This window comes from Mesoplodon mirus, assembly GCF_964341445.2.
Source record: "Mesoplodon mirus genome assembly, chromosome: 3".
In the NCBI taxonomy this organism is placed as follows: Eukaryota; Metazoa; Chordata; class Mammalia; order Artiodactyla; family Ziphiidae; genus Mesoplodon; species Mesoplodon mirus.
This window is the reverse complement of record NC_138978.1, coordinates 35,730,314-35,751,586: the sequence shown is the minus strand read 5'-3', so window position 1 is coordinate 35,751,586 and position 21,273 is coordinate 35,730,314. Positions and strand designations below refer to the sequence as shown.

Here is a 21,273-nt window from a genome sequence, read left to right as displayed (position 1 = left end):
TCTTTGAAGTTACATTGAAATTTGGACTTTGCAAGTTCTCACTTCCTATCATAATATTAATAAACATCAGAAGCTACTTATTAAAATAACAACCTGGAATTGACTTAAATTGAAAAAACTTTGTCTCATTCTAAATGGTTCCTCTGAAAGCCAAATCCAGAGGAAGTAAGAACTCTACTGCTACTTCTCTACATGGATACCTTTACCTATTTGGTTAAAAAATGCTTGGGCAGGGGGTGAATTCTGAAGAGGTCAATGGAAGAGACAGACCAGAGGTTGAGCTTTGGGTGATGGACTGTCTTTGCCAGGAATAAGGATGGTGAACCCATTCAAGATGGTATAAGTTATTTGGGAAAAGGAGCAGAGCAGGGATTTTCAGGGAACATCTCTTATAGGTCAGCCCTGTTAACTTGAGACTAAAGGGAGATAGGTTTGGAAAGACAGTTTGTTTTTTGTTTTTTTTGAAGACAAAATCATTGATCATATCCTGAAGACTAGGGAGAAGTGTTGAAATTTTGTGTTTCAATTTGCTTTGCTTTAAGAAAAATCCGGTTGTTGTTCTTATAAAAAATAACATTTTCATTGTAAAGAATTTAAGCAATGCAACACACGCAGGGAAAACATTTTAAACCCCTTAAAACCCACCATCTAAAATAACAATTATTAACATTTGGTTAACATCATTCTAAATCTTTCCATGCTTTTACACAGATAGAATGATAGATAAATAGGTGTGTTAATGGATATACCTAATTTTTAAAAATAGTATCATAATATATGTGTTATTTAAAAGTTAAAAAGTATTGCATTCAAGCTTAGTTAAATTTAACAGAATTTTTAAAAACTAAAAGAAAAACTGGACATCAAATAAGGGTTTATTCACTACAAGAGTTATCATTTTTTAAAATATCAATCTAAGGTTAGAAAAAATGGTTTTGATATTATGTTATCCTTACTGTTGTTTTCAAAAAAACATGTTTTAAGTTAAAATCAATTGACCTTGATGTGGAAGATCAGGACATTGGTGCACTCATCCTATCTTTCATAACCCCTTCCCATGGGGCCAATATTTCTTAGTCATAGTATTTTACATTGTTAATCTGTATAACATGTATATGCTCCAAAACAATAACTCATTCAAGTATTCATTATTAATTCTGTATTTAAATGGATTCAATGATCATCACACATCCTTTTACCAAGACTTCTCAATTCTTAAAATCTTAATTTTGCCCTGTTTCTTAATTGGCTGAATTTCACTTTCAAGTATTTCTCTTTTCTATGAGTTCTTTTATATTTGTGGGAACTGTCCAGTACCTGTATTTTTGAATGACATCTCGGCTGGGTATATTATTCTTGGATCACACTTTTGTCCTTTCAGAACTCTGTAGACAATGCTCCACTTCTGTCTCTGAATGTTGCTTTTGAGATATCTGAGGACAGCCTGACGTTTTTTCTTGTAGGCGATTTGCGTTTTTTCTGCCTGGATGTCTGAATTTCAATTAATTAACTAAAATATGTCTCAGGGTTAAATATTTTGTATCAAATATTTGACCTTTCAAGCTACAGATTAACTCATCATTTTAGAGGAACTTCTGTATATATATATATATTTTTTAATAAATGTATTTATTTTTGGCTGTGTTGGGCCTTTGTTGCTGCATACGGGCTTTCTCTAGTTGTGGCCAGCGGGAGCCACTCTTCATTGCGGTGCACAGGCTTCTCATTACAGTGGCTTCTCTTGTTGTGGAGCAGGGCTCTAGGCACATGGGCTTCAATAGTTGTGGCTCGCAGGCTTAGTTGCTCCACGGCATGTGGGATCTTCCTGGACCAGGGCTTGAACCCATGTCCCCTGCATTGGCAGGGGGATTCTTAACCACTGTGCCACCAGGGAAGCCCTGTAGTTACATTTTTGAATACCTTTTCTGTTCCATTTAAGAGTTCTCAACTCCAGGGACACCAACAACCTCTGTCTTCCATATCTAGTAGCTTCTCTCTGATGGTTTTAATCTCTAGTGTTTTTCACTTCCCTTTATTGTGATTATTTCAAGCCTTTTTCCACATCAATAATTCAACCTCCAGCCATGTCTATTCTGTTCCTTGCTGTTTTGATGTATTTATTAGTTCTTTAATGACATGGTTTTGGTCTTTGCTTTATCAGATGTGCAATTTCCCTATTCATCTCTTTCAGTTGTTTTATTATCTCATTTTTGAATTTCATCTACTGAGCTCATTTTCTTTTTAGGTTATTCTAGTGCTCAAAGCACTTGGGGTGAATTTTTTGTTTCTCTACTTGCCTCCTGAATTCCTTCCCACTTGATCTGAAACTGGTTTGGTTTTCCTAATGAACAGCAACTTGAGGCAGTTATTTTATGCTGTATGCACTTTTTCTATGACTTATAAGCTTGTCTGAAGGAGGGGAGGGAGAAGAACTCAGGGAAGGTGAGGTGCAGTCTTTGTTAGAATACAAACTTTTGCAATCACTTCTGAGGTTTTAAGTGTCTATTCCAGAATTCACTCTCCTATGGGAAAGAGCCTCCTCCGATTCAGTATGCTTTCCTGGAGTCTTCACTGCTACCTAAAGACTTAGTCTATTCTTCACTTCTCACTCCACCTTCATCTCCCCAGTAGCTATTTTCACTTTTCCAGAGAGAAGAGATAAAAGATAAGGAAACCACTTAATTTTCTTCTCTCTTGGAATACATGCTCATATGTACGTGTTATTTTCTAGGATTTTATGGACCTAACAGTATGAGTTTTGATGGAATGGAGGCAGGATTGGAAGCTGTGACATGCTTGTTCCAGACCAGATCTTCTATTTCTTTCCTTGACTGCCGCTTATTGACATTTAAGATACTGAGCTGTAACGCTTTGCTTGTTGTGGATGAAATTTTAACTTTTAAAACTTTCTTGGGTATTGGTGGAAACAGAGTCTATGCAAAAGCTTTATTCCATTATCTTAACTGAGAAATACAATAATTTTTAATGTATATATATCCTTTTTTCTGATTATAAAATTTATGTATCTGTATATATATCATTCATCATGTTGTCTACCTTAAACTAATACAATGTTTTAATTATATTTCAATAAAACTGGGGGGAAAACCTGGGAAAAATAAAAGTTACGTATCCTTCCTATAAAAATTCAAACCATACAGAAGCATATAAAGTAAAAAATGAAAGTTCCTTATAATTGTCAGCTAAAAATTGTTGCTCATCATGTCACCCTACAAGAATGAAGTCACTAGCCACTGCAGTCTTTGACCTTCAACACCCCCTGAAAGGAGTTCAGGGTGGAGATCAGGAATGAGGGACTCTGCGCTTGAAAAAACTGGCAGAACAGCCCTCCAGATAGTTAGATATTTTCGGGAGAAGATTTTAGGAGCCCAATTTCTTGCATCTTCTCATATCCAGGAAAGCACTGAAATCATTAACAGAAACATCTGCTCCTCCTGACTAGCAGCTACCTTCTTGTCACTAGCAGCAACCCTCTGCCAAAATGTGTGTTTGACTGCATGCATCCCCTTCGCCTAAATTACATATATACTGACCTGCCCCTTACCTCTTCGGAGCAGTTCCTCAGAGCTACCTGAGAGGTTGCATCCAGGGCTATAGGGCTCACTTTGCCCCAAATAAAACTTAACTCACAACTCTCATGTTGTGCATTTTTTTTCAGTCAACATAATACAGCCCCAAGAATATCACTCTTAACAGTTCCCTGATCTTTTTGTATATTTATTTTCTTTCTTTTTGCTTGTCAGTTCTTTGGCCTTTCAGTCAAAATCACTAGAAACATGTGAATATATAGATTAAAAAACAGCTGTTTTAATGTAGGTTTTACATACCATAAAATTCATCGATTTCATGTGTACAACCCAATGATTTTTGGTAACTATAGAGTGGTACAACCATCACCACAACACATGTACTTCTTGCAAAAATACAGTTACTAGCTCTTCCTTTACAGTATATCGAAAACATTTTTCGTGTCACGATATACAAATTTACCTTATCCTTTATAAAATCTGCTTCACAATATTCCATTGTATAGTGGATACACTTTAATTCACTTAACATATTCTCCATTTAAACAATTTCAATGTTTTTCCGAAAAAAAATTTTTGAGCAGGGAACTAAAATGGTGAAAGTGGATTGAGATAATGAATCTGGAGGCAAATGAAAAAGGGTAAAATGGTGGATGAGAGTTTCCTGCAATAACCCAGCTCTAAGATTAGACCAGGAAGTGGCAGTGGCTTTTCCCATCACTCTTGCATCCATCAGATGCCCTTGTCAGTCTGGAAGCTCTGCCATTTCTAAAAAACAGGTAGCTTTCCTGTCTACCTTAGCTCATAACAGTCCTTCTCCCGCATTTCATCTTTGCCTGTTGAAGTCCTATCTTTCCTTCATGATAGAGAATACCACACTGCCATGATTAACCCTGGAAATTATCCCTCCCCTTCAACTTCTGATAGAGAGCTGAGTCCTTCCTTCTTTTCTTCCTTCCACAAAGTACTTTTCTTCCAAAGGCAGTGCAATGCAGAGGTTAAGAGCAAAGACTTTGGATCCACCAATTTACTCTCTGTGAATTTGGTTCCAAACCCAAATGCTCAGTGCCTCAGTGTCCTGACCCATAAAATGGGGAGAAGTGTATTTGGCGTTGTTACGAGGATTAAATCAGATACCAGATGTAAAGCGCTTAGAATAGTGTTTGATGCGTAGGAAGCGCTGAATAAATGTTGGCTTGCATTTGATTCCTGCTGGCGGTCTGTTCGCTAGGGTAACACTCCAGGACAGACACCCGTTCGCGCAGCTTCCCATGCGGAGCTGTGGAGGATGCGGCCCAGCCCCTCCCGCGCCAGGCCCAGGAGAGGGGAGCGCGGTCATGTGATTGAGTCAAGATGGCGTCGTCCAGCTCCTTGTGGTTCTTGGCTCTCGCTTTCTTGCCGGGGTCCTGCGCTTCCCTGGCGCTGGGGCATCTTGACCCGCCGGCCCCGCTGCCTCTGGTGATCTGGCATGGGATGGGTAAGTGAAGGAGGGAGTGAGAAGAGAGTCAAAAGGTTTTGGCGACTCTTTCCCTCTCCAAACCTGTGTTCGCGTCTGCAAAGTGCAAGTGTGGAGGGCGAGGACCGTGGTCACACAGCACCCGGCAGTCCCCACGGTTTAGGATTTGGGGGTTACTCTGCATTGGAAAGGGAGATGCGGAAGGAGCTGTCTTTTGGTGAGCGCTCACAGAGTGCTGTGCACTGCGGTAGGGTTTTACGTGGTGTCCTGGTTTAATCCCCATGGCAGTGGCGTCCGGGTGCAGCATCAGACACTTGCTCGGGGAAGGCTGGGCTGTGGCTGCATAACCGGGGCATCCATCCTTTTGTTCATTCACACACTGAAGAGATTTGTTAGGCACCAGTAGTTCATTTATACGTTTGACACATAGTTATTGAATACCTACTGGATGCTGAGGATACAGCAGTGAACGAAATAGACTAAATTCTTTGCTCTTCTAGAACTTTCCAGTGGGAGAGACAGACTATAATATAATATAATAATATAATGTAATATAATATGTCAAATGGTGATACGTGCAATGGAGAAAAATAAAGCAGAGAGGGGGATAGAGACTGCAAGTGGGGGCTTGCAGTTTTATAGAGCAAGGTCAGGAAAGGATTCACTGAGAAAGTGACACCTGAGCGAAGACCTGAAGTCGATGAGGGAAGATGCTATGTAAATATCTGGTGGAAGGAACAGCAGATGCAAAGGCCATGGGGCAGAAGTATGTCAGGTATGGTGGTATGTTCAAGGAACAGCATTCAGGTCATTGTAGCTGGAAGAAAATAGGTGTTTAGTTCAGGGATGGGAGGGGGATGGGGATGGCCTGCTGATGTTGTTGGGCCTACTAAGGCTACTGTAGGAACTTTGGCTAGAATGAGATGGGAAGTTCTTGTGGGTTTTGAGCAGATGAGTGACATGATCTGATTTGCACTTTAAAAGCAGTCTAGTTGCTATATTGAGAATAGATTGTAGGGGGTCATGGACCTTTGCAAGGAGAAAAGTTAGGAAGCTTTTGCAGTAATCTAAATAAGAGGTGATGGTGACTTGAAACAGTTTAGTAATAGAGGAGATGTTGAGAAGTGGTCAAAGTTTGGATATAGTTTGAAGATGGAACCAATGGGATTTGCTAGCAGGTTAGATGTGGGATGAGAAAGGGGTCAAGGATGATTCCACGGGTTTTGGCCTGGACAGTGAGAAGGATGACGTTGTCATTTTACCAAAATGGGGAAGCCTGTAGGGTGAGCAAATTTGTGATGAAAACCAAGAGTCTGCTATTGGACTTACTAAATTTGAGTTGTTTGTTACACATCCAGGAGATGTAGAGGCATTTGGAGTGTGGAGTCCAAGACAGATACAGGCTGGAGATTGAAGTTGGGAGCCTTTGGCATATGGCTGGTATTTAAAGCCATGGAACTGGGCGAGATCACCTAGGGAGTGAGTGTACACAGAGGAGGGAAGAGGTCTAAAGACCGAGACCTGAGGCAGTCCCAGCATTTGGAGGTTGAGGAGATGGGAAGGAATTAGCAAAGGAGACAGTGATGGAAGGACTAGGGAGGCGGTAGAGTCCGGAGAGGGCAGAGTCCTGGAAGCCACATGAAAATGTTTCAAGAGGAAGGGAGTAAAAAACTGTGAGATGTTGATGACAGGTCAAATAAAATGAGGGCTGAGAATTGGTTATTGGATTTAGGAATAGGAACATCACTAATGACCTTGACAAAAGCACTTTTAGGGGAGTGGTGAGAGTGAGAGGCTTTTTGAAATGGCTTAAAGAAAAATGTTGAGAGAGGAATTAGAGTCAGTAAATAGAGACAGTTCTTTCAAGGCTCTGTGCCAGGGCCTGGGGCTACTACAGTGGAGTTAAAGGAGAACAGGGGAGCTCCGTGCCCTCCCAGAGCACAGTCACTCTGTATGGGAGGCAGTTAAGTAACCCACGATTATAGTTCAGTGCAAGAAATCAAAGATGCTTAAGGCCTTTTCCTTCTTTGAAAAAAAATTCTTAAGCTTATTCTCAGGTTGAAAATGGGATGATTAAGTTCAAAATGGAAAATGATTTCAGCCCAGTTCTCCCACTCAGCGGCCACTTTGCTTCCTATTCTTAGTTCTGGTTCCTTGAAACAGGAAAAAAAAAAAAAAGCAAAATGTAAGTTCACGGCCAGCACTTACATGAATGCAAGAGTTAGCACCTCCTTAAATTTTGTGTCCTAGGTGCTTTACTTGTCTTACTGTAGTCCTGGCCCTAAAGAGAGATCAGATTCCAAAGTGCTTTTGAGTCTATTAACCCCAAATGTTCTAGATGATAAGGGAATCTGCACCCCTGCTTATTTTCAGTTGTGAATTTGGTGTCCCCATTATATTGTGTGGGCTTTTGAAGTTTGTTATTACCTGATAAACATGAGCTGAGCAAAAAATGTTGTTCTTTTTGTTGTTGCTGAGGCGAAATTCATATAACATACAATTAACCATGTTAAAGTGTACAATTCAGTGACATTTAGTGTATTCACGTTGTGCAATCGCCACTTCTCTCTAGTTTCAAAACTTTTTCATCACCCCAGAAAATACCTGTACCCATTAAGCAATCACTCTTGCGCCCCCACTTCCCATCATCCCCAGGAAATGTTCAGTCTGCTTTCTGTTTCAATGGATTTGCCTATTCTGGATGTATCATATAAAAGGAATTATACCTTTTGTCTCTGGCTTATTTCACTTATAATAATGTTTTCGAGGTTCATCCACATTGTAGCATGTGTCAATACTTTGTTCCTTTTTTATGGTGGAATAATATTTTATTGTATATATGCACCACAGTTGTTTATCCAGTCATCCATTGATGGACATTTGGGTGTTTTCCACCTTTTAGCTATTACAAATAATGCTGCTTTAAATAGTCTTCTACAAATCTCTGTAGGGACATACGTTTTCACATCTCTTGGGTATGTATCCAGAAGTGAAATTGATGTGTCATATGGTCATTGTATGTTTAAATTTTTGAGGAACCATCAAATTGTTTTCATGGTGGCTGCACCATATTACATTTCCACCAGCAATGTAAAGCGTTCCTGTTTCTCCCTATCTTTACCAACACTTGTTATTTTCCATTTTTAAATGAATTAATTTTTTAAAAAATTAAAGCCATCCTAGTAGTTGTGCAGTGGTATCTCATTGTGATTTTGATTTGCATTTCCTTAATGACCACTGATGTTGAACATATTTTCATGTGCTTGTTGGCCATTTGTATGTCTTCTTTGGAGAGATGTCTGTTCATGTCCTTTTCCCATTTTAATTAGATTGTCTTCTTGTTGTGGAGTTGTAGAGTTCTTTGTATATTCCAGATATTAAACCTTATCAAATATATGTTTTGCAACTATTTTCTCCCATTCTGTATGTTGTCTTTTCACATTTTCATTAATGCCTTTAAAGCACAGAAGTTTTTTTTTAAAAATAATGTTTTTTTTACTCATGAGTTTCCACGATTGCCTTTGTTGTCTAGGAGACAGCTGTTGTAATCCCTTAAGCATGGGCGCTATTAAAAAAATGGTCGAGAAGAAAATACCTGGAATTTACGTCTTGTCTTTAGAGATTGGGAAGACCCTGGTCGAGGTGAGGCCCCTCACGGCTCTGTTCCTTTGAAGGTTTGCTGACTGATTTCATAGAATATACTATTAAGATGCTTAACCTTGTATTTTTAGCAGCAGATCATACAGTGATACTTTAGTTCTTGAGTGGCTTCTGTGAGGGTACCAACCTAAACAAGTTTGCTCTTAGAGAAGGTGCCAGTGATAGTTTTCAGCCCCATCCTTTCACTTCTCGTGGCTCTTCTTTTAGGACGTGGAGAACAGCTTCTTTTTGAATGTCAACTCCCAAGTAACAACGGTGTGTCAGATTCTTGCTAAGGATCCTAAATTGCAGCAAGGCTACAATGCTATGGGATTCTCCCAGGGAGGCCAATTTCTGTAAGTCCCTTTTTGTTATATCACTTACATGGAACTGATTTTTTTTCCTTTGATTCAGATAGATCTACCCATTCAGTTCTTTTGGAATCTTCACCTATTTTGGAAGGGAAACTCTTCTAAAATATCCCCATGGAAAAAGTTCTATGGAGCTTAACTTATTTTCTGTGAAGGTATAAAGATTTGTTTGGCGGTATCAGAGGAAAGTCCTGAAACTTTGTGGCTTTGGGGAGCCACAGAGGATTAAGTAGCTTAATCTGGGAAGTTAATTGTTGATGATACATTTCCATCTGACAGTTGGAACTGATAATCCTTTTTTTTTTCTCCAGGAGGGCAGTGGCTCAGAGATGCCCATCACCTCCTATGATCAATCTCATATCATTTGGGGGACAACATCAAGGTAACTTTGTCCCCTTCGCCTAAAAAATTCTAGCAGCTCTATTTGTACAAGAAGCCAGCCATCCTTGCAAAAATCCTGTTTTTCTAATTTATAACAAATTAGCCAGGAGAGATGACGAAATAGGATTCCAGAGGCCTGGAACGCAGATGAATCATTAGGTTACCACCTACTTCTCTCTAATTTAATTGACATGATTTCATGGAGGTGAGATGGTTGCAGCCACGTAACAGGTGGTGGTTTAAGAGTTAGGAAAGTCCAGCAACCTTTCCTTTTTTTTTCTTTAAAAAATTTATTTATTTGTTTGTTTTTGGCTGCATTGGGTCTTCGTTGCTGTGTGCGGGCTTTTCTCTAGTTGTAGTGAGCAGGGCTACTCTTTGTTGCAGTACACAGGCTCCTCATTGCGGTGGCATCTCTTGTTGCAGAGCATGGGCTCTAGGCGCGTGGGCTTCAGTAGTTGCGGCACGCAGTCTCAGTAGTTGTGGCGTGTGGGCTCAGTAGTTGTGGCTCGCAGGCTCTAGAGCGCAGGCTCAATAGTTGTGGTGCACGGGCTTAGTTGCTCCACGGCATGTGGGGTCCTCCCGGACCAGGGCTCAAACCCGTGTCCCCTGCGCTGGCAGGCGGATTCTTAACCACCGTGCCTCCAGGGAAATCCCCCAACAACCTTTCCTGTTTTCTGACATGGGTAATGTCCTAATGAATTTAGACTTAGGCAAAGAATAGTGTCTAGGCTTTTTGTTAATTTTATAATTAACAGTAGAGATTAAATCTTTCAGAAAACAACAGGTTTGCTATTTAGACAGAATTATTTACTTTTGGGGGAAGATGTGTCTTTGGGATAGAACGTTATCTCTGTTCTGATGGATATAACTGTTAGCTGGTAGGGTGTAGGGACAGACGGATTCTCCTTATAATCAGGAAACTGGCTTCACCCAATTAACGGTTACTGATGGACAAGTAATTTGGTATCGTAGGTCCATTTCACAGATGAGGGAAACTAAAATAAGACCCTGCCCATCTTGTGGGAATTTTTCAGAGGATGAAATGAAATAATAGGTAGGAAAATACTTTTTTAAAGTACACGTATTATTTAAATGCAAGTTGGTAGGAACAGCTTTATCATTCATTTATTGATTCTACAAATATTTATTAAAAACCTAGAAACAAGACAGACAAGTTTTCTGCCTTCATGAAACTTCCATTCTAGTGGGGGGGGGAGAATAGACATGAAATAGGTAAACAAATAAAATAAATACGGATAGTGGTAACTATGGTAAAGAAAAAAAAATAGGATAATAGGAAGAATGATGGTTGTATTGGTGAAAGGTGTGGGCTCTGGAGCCAAACTGCCTGTGTTCATATCCTGGCTCCATCACTTACTGTCTAACCTTGGACAAGGTGTCTAACCTCTCTGTTTGAAAGTTTCGTTTAAAAAAGAAAAAAAAGTTTCCTATCTGTAATATGGTGCAAATGATTCTACTCTACAGGGTGGTTGTGAGGATTAAATTAATTACTGCCAATATATGCTTAGAACTGGTATGTCTGGTGTCCCCCAAAATGTTATTAATGAGGATGATGAGGATGCAAGTATAATTGGGGGAAGGGAAGGAACTGGGGTTGGGCACTGCTTGAGTTAGGGCACTCAGGTATGACTTCTCTAAACCAAGAACCAAGAGATGAGAATGAGGCCAGCCATTGAAGCAGTAAGAGAAGTACATACTCCAGAGAGAAGCAGATGCAAAGGTCCTGAGGCAGAAAAGAGTGTGGGAACACCAGGAGGAAGCTGGTTATAGTATTAATTCTCAAAACATTATTTTCTTGAGGAATAAATGAACAAGACCAGGGTCTAGTTCTGGTTTTGTTTCTTGCAGTGCCCTGCACATAGTAGGTATTCAGTACATGACTACTGGAGGCATGGATATGTGTCTTCTACTACTATAGGTGTTTTTGGACTCCCTCGGTGCCCAGGAGAGAGCTCTCACATCTGTGACTTGATCAGAAAAACACTGAATGCTGGAGCTTACAACAAAGCTATACAAGAACGGTATGTATGGTTAGCTGAAAAGGATACAGAACTGTCACTAATGAAAATATCATGCTGACTTTCATGCTAACCGTGATTCTAGGAGTAGTTGCTAGTGATTTTCAAATGAGATATTTATTGTAAATATGTCTATACTACCTGCTTCATTTTATTGTAAACCTAAAACTGCTCTAATATTAATTTAAAGGAAAGGAAGACATTTTTCTATAAAAGAAGAATGTAATTACAACAATATTTTTTTTTGTTTTTTTACTTTTCGGCCATGCCACGAGGCGTGTGGGATCTTAGTTCCCCAACCAGGGATTGAACCCTGGTCCCCAGCAGTGGAAGTGCAGAGTCTTAACCGCTGGACCACTAGGGAAGTCCCCACAACAATACATTTTCATCTGTAAAAAAAAAAACCAAAAAAGTCTTTAGAAAGTAGTAAGCCCAAGGAATTGCTGTTAATATTTGGAGGACAGATTCTTTCTGTTGTCAGCAATGAGGGATCAGCCTCCTACGTCAATGTCCTTAGCTACCTGTGTTTGGGTATTTAAAAATATACAAAATCACTTTCAGAGTGTGTTCTCCTTCAGTTGTTTCCAAACTTAAATTATACATCAGACCCCCTGGGAAATTCATTAAAAATGAATTCCAGGGCTCCATCCCTAGAAATTTGAATTCAGTAGGTCTGGAGTATTCTGGGTGATAACTGAGATTTGGGATCAACTGGTATGGTTTTGGTATCTATCCTATGGGTCTTCCAAGTGTATGATTCTTGTTTGACAGCAGCTCTTCAATACAACACTGCCTTGAAGGCCTGTCCAAGGTACAGCCTTGTGAATGACTGGCCTGTAGAAAAGACCTGTAGCTAGCTCTCTTTTCCTTTCCTACCCATTGGCTGGCTACACGTGTAGCTACAAAGCTGTCTTGGGTCAACAGTGCCACCTGATGGTCAGTGAAGGAAACTAAGAGACTTTATATCTCCACCTCCTACCCACTCAGGCAACTCAAACCACTGCTAAGCTTTACCCCTTCCTTGGTTTGACTAGTCACAGCTTGGTTATTTATGTTCAAACATTCTCTGTTCTCATGGGTATGTATGATCTTTTTAAACTACATTGTTCTTTATTCTTTACTCTTTATTCTTCTAACTATTGCCCAGATGCCTCAGAAAGAATCCACCCTTTTCTTTCTTTGTGTTTCCTTCTTTGGTGAACCAAACACAATTGGAATTATTATTGACTGTAGAGGAGCAGTCAGCTGGGGGGTGGGGGGACAGTGACACCTAAGTACTGATTAAAAGTGGTACATGGATGTGTTTATCTTCACTTTCTTCTTAACCTTTAATAAACTGGTAGAAAAAGAATAAAAAGTGCTAAACCCACAAGGGCAAAGAGAACAGGAGAGGAGAGAAGAGATAATAAAAGATGTCAACATTTTTTTTGAAAGAAAGCAAATTAATGAGTGATAACTGCTTTAGCAGAGCAGAAAATTCTGAAACCTTTATGTCTGTGGAGGGACACACTGACAAGAAGGAACCAGCTTCACTTTTTACAGTCCCAGAAAGACTCAGGAATTAGATGCCTAAGATACCTTGGAAGGTAGAGTAAGTGCATGGGACTTTTTGTTGAAAATCTATATAAACAATGATCAGACTCCTTAGTTCCCTGAAATGCACGTCCAAGTGACTGCTCCTCTCCCTGACAAGAGAAGCTAAATTTATTTTCTGGAGCAGTTTGACTAAAGAAGTACCAGGGGGGCTTCCCTGGTGGCTCAGTGGTTGAGAGTCCGCTTGCCGATGCAGGGGACACGGGTTCTTGCCCCGGTCCGGGAAGATCCCACATGCCACGGAGCTTCTGGGCCCGTGAGCCATGGCCGCTGAGCCTGCACGTCCGGAGCCTGTGCTCCACAACGGAAGAGGCCACAACAGTGAGAGGCCCGCATACCGCAAAAAAAAAAAAAAAAAGAAAGAAAAAAAAGAAGTACCAGGGGAATTCCCTGGCGGTCCAGTGGTTAGGACTCCATGCTTCCACTGCAGGGGGCATGGGTTTGATCCCTGGTGGGAGAACTAAGACCCCGCGTGCCGTGTCACGTGGCCGGAAAACAAAAAAATTAATTAAAAAAAAAAAAGTAGTACCAGACTTCGAGATAACAAGCACCTGACAATGGTAAGACACCATATTGAAAACCCACCCCATCCCATTCTGCTCCTAGAATGATAGCAGCCAGGCTTATTACCTGCTAGGCAGAAGTTTGACGGATCCTTCTCTGAAAAAACTGATTGGTCCCAGAGAAAAGACCTACAGGTTCATGTTTTGGAATCCTTCAGGAAGTTAGGACTCCTCCTGACTACCACGTAGTCAAGCCACCAGTAGATAAGCTCTGTTCTTGCGTGAAGAACTTTCAGTCAGCTTCTTTAAATATGAACAGTGAGCCAAGGACCCCCAGTCAGACATCTGGGGAAAGCTTCCAAAATGAAAAACCAAAACAAGCAAAAAGTAAAAAGGAACTTGGAAGAAACAGATGGCAATTCAAGGAGCTGAAGAAAACCTTAAAAAAAAAAAGCCTGTATTATTATCTTCAGAGATAAGAGATCATCCATGATGCTAGAAGAGAATGCAAATAAAACCAATCATCAGAGAGAAAGAGATCCTGGAAGTTAAAAATAAGATAACCAAAACAAAAATGTGTTAGCGGTATGGGAATATAAAGTTGAGGCACTTTCTTGGAAATTAGAACAAAATCTCAATGAGGTAGAAAAAAAGGGGGAACAGGTAAAATTAGAGAAGCCGTTCAAGAAGTCCAATACCTGCTTGATCGGAGTTTCAAAAAGAGAACAGAGGAAAGAGTGGATTGGAATTATCAAAGAAGAAATATGAGAACACTTCTCAGAACTATGGGACATGAGTTTCCACATCGAAAGGGCTCACCCAGTAGTCAGGGGTGAAAAAAGACCCACATCCAGGTATATTCCCATGAAGTGTCAGAACACTGGGGGTAAACAGCAGACCCCCGTGAGGCCACACACTGACTCCCTGACAGCAAAACTACTAGCTAGAAGGCAGTGGTGCAGTACCTTTGGCTTCTGAGAAAAAATGATTTCCAATGTAGAATTCTCTACTGAACCTGGAAGTAGCAATCAAATGCGAAGGGAAAATAAAGACATCTTCAGCCATGTAAAAGGAAAAGACATGGCCTTCCATATTCTCTCTCTAGGGGGTTGTTGGAGAGGCTCAGTGCTACACTGTCCAGCTGTGTGGCCTTGGATGTCCTTGAGCCTACTTCTTCCCACCTCCGGCATGAGGCTCATAGTGCCTTCCTGCAGGGTTGCTGTGAGGATTAGACCAATGGCGCGTGAAGCTCTCAGTGCAGTGCTCAGCTCGTAGTAGGCAGGGTTGCGCTGGTACCACGAGTGCTGCTGTGTTGAAACTATTTATTCAACTTTAGCTTTCTCTTTCCTTTATTTATAAGTAGTGCGGTGGTTGTGTTGTCTCTAAGTTTTAGTCGCACTTAAAATACTTTGTTCATAATTTAATCAAGTACTGAACTATTACTGTGTGCCAGGCCCCATTGTAAGTCTTGCAGATACAGTGGAGAATAAGACAATTAGGGTAACATGCTCTTGTAAATAAGACATTTAGGGTAACATACTCTGTATACTTGGGGAAAGGGGGTCTCCAAGTAAACAGATGCACTAGATAACAGTGCCAAGCTCGTGGCAGAAAGAAACAGGGGGCAGCAATGGACAGTAATGGAGGAGGTGCCTACTTTGGACAGACGGTCTTTGAAGAAAAGATATTTAAGCTGGGATCTCAACAACGAGAAGGAGCATAGGAGATGCTAAGAAAAAATGGATCAGGCAGAGGGAACAGAAGGCTCTGGTCCTTTGTCCCTTTGAAGTCTCTTGGTGGCCTGTGCACAGGGGCATGCCCCGGGAGTGCTGACCGAAGTGCAGCTTGGTCACCTTTCTTTCTTTTCCTCCCACAGCCTGGTGCAAGCAGAATACTGGCACGACCCCATAAAGGAGGACATATACCGCAACAGCAGCATCTTCTTGGCAGATATTAATCAGGAGAGAGTAAGCACCCAACCCAGGCTACCATAGATGTGCATTCATTTTCCTGTTTGGGGCATTATAAACAGATTAGCAGTGACCGTTTATTCAGAATATCCCAGGCAGAATCCAGGAAACAAGAAGTTCTGTTTTTTGGGAGGCGATGCTTATGAGATTCAGTTCCTTTTAGGGAGGCTGAAATTCATGTGGCTTTCTTCCTGTAGGTTCTTCCTCTTTCCTAGTGTTGAAGCAGCAGAGTGAGCTCAGCAGGTGCTGGCTGGCTTACATGGAACTTCAGCTGCTGCCTTACTGAGGGAAGCCTTTCTAGTGGATCCTTTTTGGGTCATATTTTCTCAGAAGAGTAATTTACTTAGAAGAGAGACTGCAGAGGGGACTGAGTGTGTCCCAAAGATGAGCGTGGTTTGGGAGATTCTGGTAAACTAGATGGCTCAGTTTATATTGGGCTTATCTGGAGGTTTAAAACAAACAGAAACAGAATTTGAAGGGGGGCGGTGGGAATAGAATAGTATAGCAGCACCACTCAGAGTTTGTAGTTTCTTATTTTGCCTTGGCTTTCTCTGGCTAGAAGCCTTGAACCTATGTGATGGAGGCCTTTGGAGTGCAGTGACGGATTCATGGTGGCACCAGTATGCCATGGTTGGTGGGAGCATTGTCAGTCAGATAGGATGGTAAGAAAAGGCTGTACCTGGTATATTCTGGGAAGGAAGCTAGAAAAGCAGCCCATACCATGGAGAAGAAACATGGTGGCCCAGGGTCAGGGAGACCAGAGCACTGAAGGGTTTTAATTCCCCAGCTATAACCTGATGGTGGTGTTCCTGAGGTACTTACTGTTCGCCTTTTCTCCAGGGTGTCAATGAGTCCTACAAGAAAAACCTGATGGCCCTGAAGAAGTTTGTGATGGTGAAATTCCTCAATGATTCCATTGTGGACCCCGTGGATTCTGAGGTGAGATGCTGCTTAGGCCACAACATGCCAGGAGACCATCAGAGTAAATGGCATTAAAACACAGCTGCATGACTTCCCTGGTGGTCCAGTGGTTAAGAATCCACCTTCCAATATAAGGGACGCGGGTTTGATCCCTGGTCGGGGAACTAAGATCCCACATGCCACAGGGCAACTAAACCCGCGCACCGCAACTAGAGAGAAGCCTGCACACCGCAACTACTGAGCCCAGGCACCCTGGAGCCCACATGCCACAACTAGAGAAACCTGCACACCGCAACTAGAGAGAAGCCTGCAAGGAAGAGCCCACGCGCCACCACAAAGACCGAGTGCGGCTAAACTAAAAAAAGACAAGAAACAAATGAACAAAAGCCCACAGCTGCCTGCTGGGAAAAACTGTCAGTCCCTTTCACCCACCTTTGTGTAGAGCAGGGGTTCTGAGGTCTCTAAATGGGACACTGAGGGTTGTAGCCCCCCAACCGCCCCAAATTGTGTGCAAACTTAGTTGACCCTTGAAAAACGTGGGGGTTAGGTACGCTGACCCTTCACATAGGCAAAAGTCTACATATAACTTATAGTCGGCCCTCAGCGTCCACAGTATTGGGAAAAAATCCACTTATAAGTGGACTGGAGCAGTTCAAACCGATGTTGTTCAAGGGTCAACTGTAGTTGCACCCTCTGAGGAAGGGTCTATAACTTTTATCAGACTTTCAGAGATCCATGATCCAAAAAAGTTTCAGAACTATGAGTCCAAAGTCTATAAATTGCTGAGGTTCACATTCAAGGTCTGCCTTGACCTGTCTTCGACCTGTCTTTCCAACTTAATCTTAACTTCATGACCACTTCATATCCTCTCTCATCAAGCCATACTGTACTACTTGAAATGCCCCGGGCCTGGCATGTGCTTTTTCTTTTGTGTCTTTGTTCCTTTGTTCATGCATTTCAGTCTCTAAAACGCCTTTCTGTGGGCTTCTCCGCCTGACAAGCTTCTATTCAGCTGTCAAGGCCAATCTCAAATGTCACTTCCTCCAGGATGCCACCCCTCTTCCAAGCAGAATTTGGTACCACCCACCTGCTTTTTTTTTGGTCGCACCGCACAGCATGCGTGATCTTAGTTCTCAGACTTGGGATTGAACCCACGCCCCCTGCAGTGGAAGCGCAGAGTGCTAACCACTGCACCGCCAGGGAATTGCCTTTGCTCCCTTTTAAAGAATCATCAGCCTCTGTTCTATCAGCATTCATCACATTGTGTCAGAGCACCAGGGACTAGCAAACTACACCTGTGGGCCAAATCCAGCCTGCCACTTGCATTTGTATGGCCCACAAACTAAAAATGGTTTTTATATTTGTAAATGGTAGAAAAAAAGTCAAAAGAATATTTGATGATGTGAAAATTACATGAAATTCAAATGTCAATGTCTATAAATAATGTTTCATTAGAATGCAGCCATAGTCATTTCAGAAATATTGCCTGTGGCAGCTTTTGCATTACAACGGCAGCATTTAGTAGCTGCAACCACGTGGCCCTTAAAGCCTAAAATATTTTGTATCTGGTCTTTATGGAAGTTTGCTGACCCCCATGCTGAACAGTTAGTTGTTTCTGTGCATTGGACTAGAGCTTCTTGAAAACAGGGACTGTATACATATTAATCTTTGAATGTTTAGACTTCAGCACAAGGATTTTCACAGAGTAGGTGCTCAATAATTGTAGGAAGCAGTAATTCTGGGGAGTTGGAAAGCTCTTTGGAATGATTAAGTCATACCTCAGGACCCACCCTTAAGAAGAGATGACTCAAGACACGCTGTTTTCCCTCCTTGCTGCAGTGTTAGGGTGTTCAGTTTGTTGGTAGTCTTAGCTACTAGCCAGTCCTAAACCAGTTTGGCAGTATGCGCCATGTGTCTGATCTGACCTCATTTCTTCCTTCTCTCCTGCAGTGGTTTGGATTTTACAGAAGTGGCCAAGCCAAGGAAACCATTCCCTTACAGGAGAGCACCCTGTACACACAGGTAACTGGGGAAGAGAGGCGCAGTCCTTTTCAGCTCCTGCTTCCGGACGCTGCTAGGTGCTTTGGTGACAGACCTTGTCTTGTACACCCCAGCACAGCAGGTGCTCAAGAGGCATCTGACTCATGTCTGATGTGGATGAGGCTTGTTAGGCTGTTTATTGTTGCACCAGCTTATCAGGCATTGGTTTACCGAAGCCTACATCCTGAAGGTTGAAGGACCTGTACGTCATGTTTTCAGGCATGTACAGGGGACACATCATCTCCGACTCCTTCCTTCAGATAACAAGGTCTAGAACCAGCTTCCTTTGCTGAGGTGTCGTCCACTACAAATCCAAGAAGCCCCCACGTGTGACAGAAACATAGAGGGCTGTTACTTTAAAACAATAGATGGCAAGTCCTGTTTTTAAATCAGGCACTGACACGGCGAGCTCCTCCTGCAGGAGACTGAGAGGAACAGAGCTGTGAGTTTTGTTCAGCAATAGGTCCTGTTTCTCAAGCAGAGGTGGCAGCATTTCACCACCTCCAGTTCTGAGGCCTTCCGTACTCTTAAGGCTTTTATCTTGGGAGATACTCTCCCCAAAATGCAGAAGTGTTATGTCTGAACCACTTGCCTTCTTTCTATTCAAATTCCTCCAAGTAATTTCAGAGGCCAGTTGTCATCTCTTGGCTTTTCTCCTGCATCTGGTGGCCCCATCTTGGGTGAGGTAAAAGGACAGGGAAGCTAGGATCTGTTAAGAGTTTTGGATATTACAACTAAGAACTTGTCATGAAACTCAAACTGATGGTAGCTACATTCTGGCACCATCGTAACTGCTCATCTTCCCACCCATACTTGTTCTTCAGCACCCCAGCTGTGGGTCATGATGTGTTCAGCTGCAGGATATGAAAGTGTCTGAGTTTTGTTATCTAAGGGTTGGATCTGTTGTAAGTTATCTAGCTAATGTTCTCCTGTCTTTAGCTCAGTCCCACTTAACTTGACATTTTGAGGCAGTTTTGCCCATGGCTTGCCTACTCATAGGTGGTCCTCCAGAAGCTTTGGGAAACTTTTCAGAAAGCAGAATATAAAACTGTATAGAATAACTTCAATTGCACATACATGTTTAATGCTTAGGAAAAAAACTGGAGGGAAGTATCCTTTTTGGCATTTTCAACAATACACCTAAATTTTAATACTCAAAAGAGAAAAGACTGCATTTTGAGAATATATCTCAAGTTAACTTTCTTTACGATTTCACTATGAAGCTTTTCATTAAGCCTCTTGATTAATTATGGCCTTTCTCTCTGCAGGACCGCCTGGGGCTAAAGGCAATGGACGACGCAGGACAGCTGGTGTTCCTGGCTCTCGAAGGGGACCATCTTCAACTGTCTGAAACATGGTTTTATGCCCACATCATACCCTTCCTTGAGTGAAACCCTTGTAGTTTGCACCAGAGCTCAGGGAACCCCTCACACTTCCAAACCAGTTCCCTCCATGGCCAAGCCTGAGCTCAGAACAGATCCAGCTAGAAACTAATCCTTCTCTTGTCACCGTCTAACATGCCCTGCTTGGAAAGATCCAAGATAGGAATCTTATCCTTTGCCTCATCCTATCAGCATATGGTGTTGAATGCAAGTTTAATTAGCTAATAGCCATGGAGATTGTTTTACAACCCTTTGATGTGGTCAGACTGTTTTAGGAATCAGGAGTTGGCTGCAGGTCAGTGGCAGAACTGTGCCCAGGCCCGGAAGAGACTAAACAAACTAAACCAATGAGATAGAGTCTAAGGCAGATGCCTTTCTCAGGAAAATCTAGCCACATCTCAAACCAAGAGGCCAGTACCCAGGCCTAAGGTATTCACATAAATGCTTTCTCAGTTGTGCTGGTGGAGATTTGACCAGTGCTTGGAGAAGTATTGCTTGGATGATGTGTCCACATAATTTCTTGAGGCTGTCCTCCTCTCTTTGAGTGTGTTGCTTTCTGTGGTATCTTAGCTATTATTAGACAAATTCGGGCAGCCCACCATCTTGCCTTGGTAGCACTTGTTTTTGTCTCCTCGGGTAGTGATGAATTTGTTGCTCTGTCACAAAAGGAGGGAAATAGCACCCAGTTGGATTGCTTAAGGGAGGAAGTGTACATATATTGCTTAACTTAGATGGGGCGGGGGAGGTTTAAAGAAAAATAGGAGGAGGTAGTTGGTTCTTTCCATTCCATCCTTGATGAACCTGCCCTTTCTAAATATGGCTAGTGGTGTGGATTCTAGAGTCACTCTATTGCTGGCACTAGCAAAGAATGGGAAGAAGAATGTGAAGAGATCAGGCTTTCTAACTTCCATCTCAAAAATCTGAGATTACCGCACACTTCAAACTGCTTCTGATGTGTTCTGTGAAAAAAAGAGTGCTCAAAAAGCTTAGGGAGTATTCCATATCCCTTTTCTCCTCTTGAAGATCAACCCACCTTAGAATATTAAGGACTCTGAAAACTCCTGTTACAGTAAAGAAGACTAACCTTAATCTACCGTTTCCCACGCCATTTGAGCGTGGACGTCTCAACCCCCAATCCCTTATCCCATGAAAACCTAGCAACACTTTTTGGAAGATTGTTCTGCAGAATGCCAGTTTGCAGAAATGGGTAGCTATACTTGAGGGAAGCACTTCGTTAGTGCTGCAAAGTTTACCCTCTGTGATTTTTCTTTCACCTCTCAAGACTTTTCAACTAAGAGGATGAAAGGCAAGAAGTGGGGACATGTGAAAATAATTTTATGAAGTTGTTTAAAATAAAGAGTAGTTTCTTATCCTTGGTGTCATTTTTCTTTTCGAAGTTCTTAAATCTCTGTACAGCAAATAATCATACA

The 21,273-nt window shown here is 41.8% G+C and overlaps 1 protein-coding gene across 1 annotated transcript; it reads left to right on the top strand.

Annotated features, from left to right (window-relative positions):
- Positions 1-4,890: 4,890 nt before the first annotated feature.
- PPT1 (palmitoyl-protein thioesterase 1) lies at positions 4,891-21,213 on the top strand. Its single transcript, XM_082615322.1, has 9 exons — positions 4,891-5,025; positions 8,537-8,646; positions 8,872-8,999; positions 9,326-9,396; positions 11,335-11,437; positions 15,407-15,497; positions 16,341-16,439; positions 18,372-18,443; positions 19,730-21,213. Exons 1-9 carry the CDS (start codon positions 4,902-4,904, stop codon positions 19,850-19,852), a joined length of 921 nt encoding a protein of 306 aa, XP_082471448.1. The 5' UTR covers positions 4,891-4,901; the 3' UTR covers positions 19,853-21,213.
- Positions 21,214-21,273: the final 60 nt, after the last annotated feature.

Bases quoted from the DNA above. Each gene is read 5' to 3' on its own strand.
- PPT1 (XM_082615322.1), top strand. From the start codon at position 4,902: ATGGCGTCGTCCAGCTCCTTGTGGTTCTTGGCTCTCGCTTTCTTGCCG. The intron at 9,397-11,334 runs GTAACTTTGTCC...CTACTACTATAG, and splicing joins ATTTGGGGGACAACATCAAG to GTGTTTTTGGACTCCCTCGG. The intron at 16,440-18,371 runs GTGAGATGCTGC...TCTCTCCTGCAG, and splicing joins TGGACCCCGTGGATTCTGAG to TGGTTTGGATTTTACAGAAG.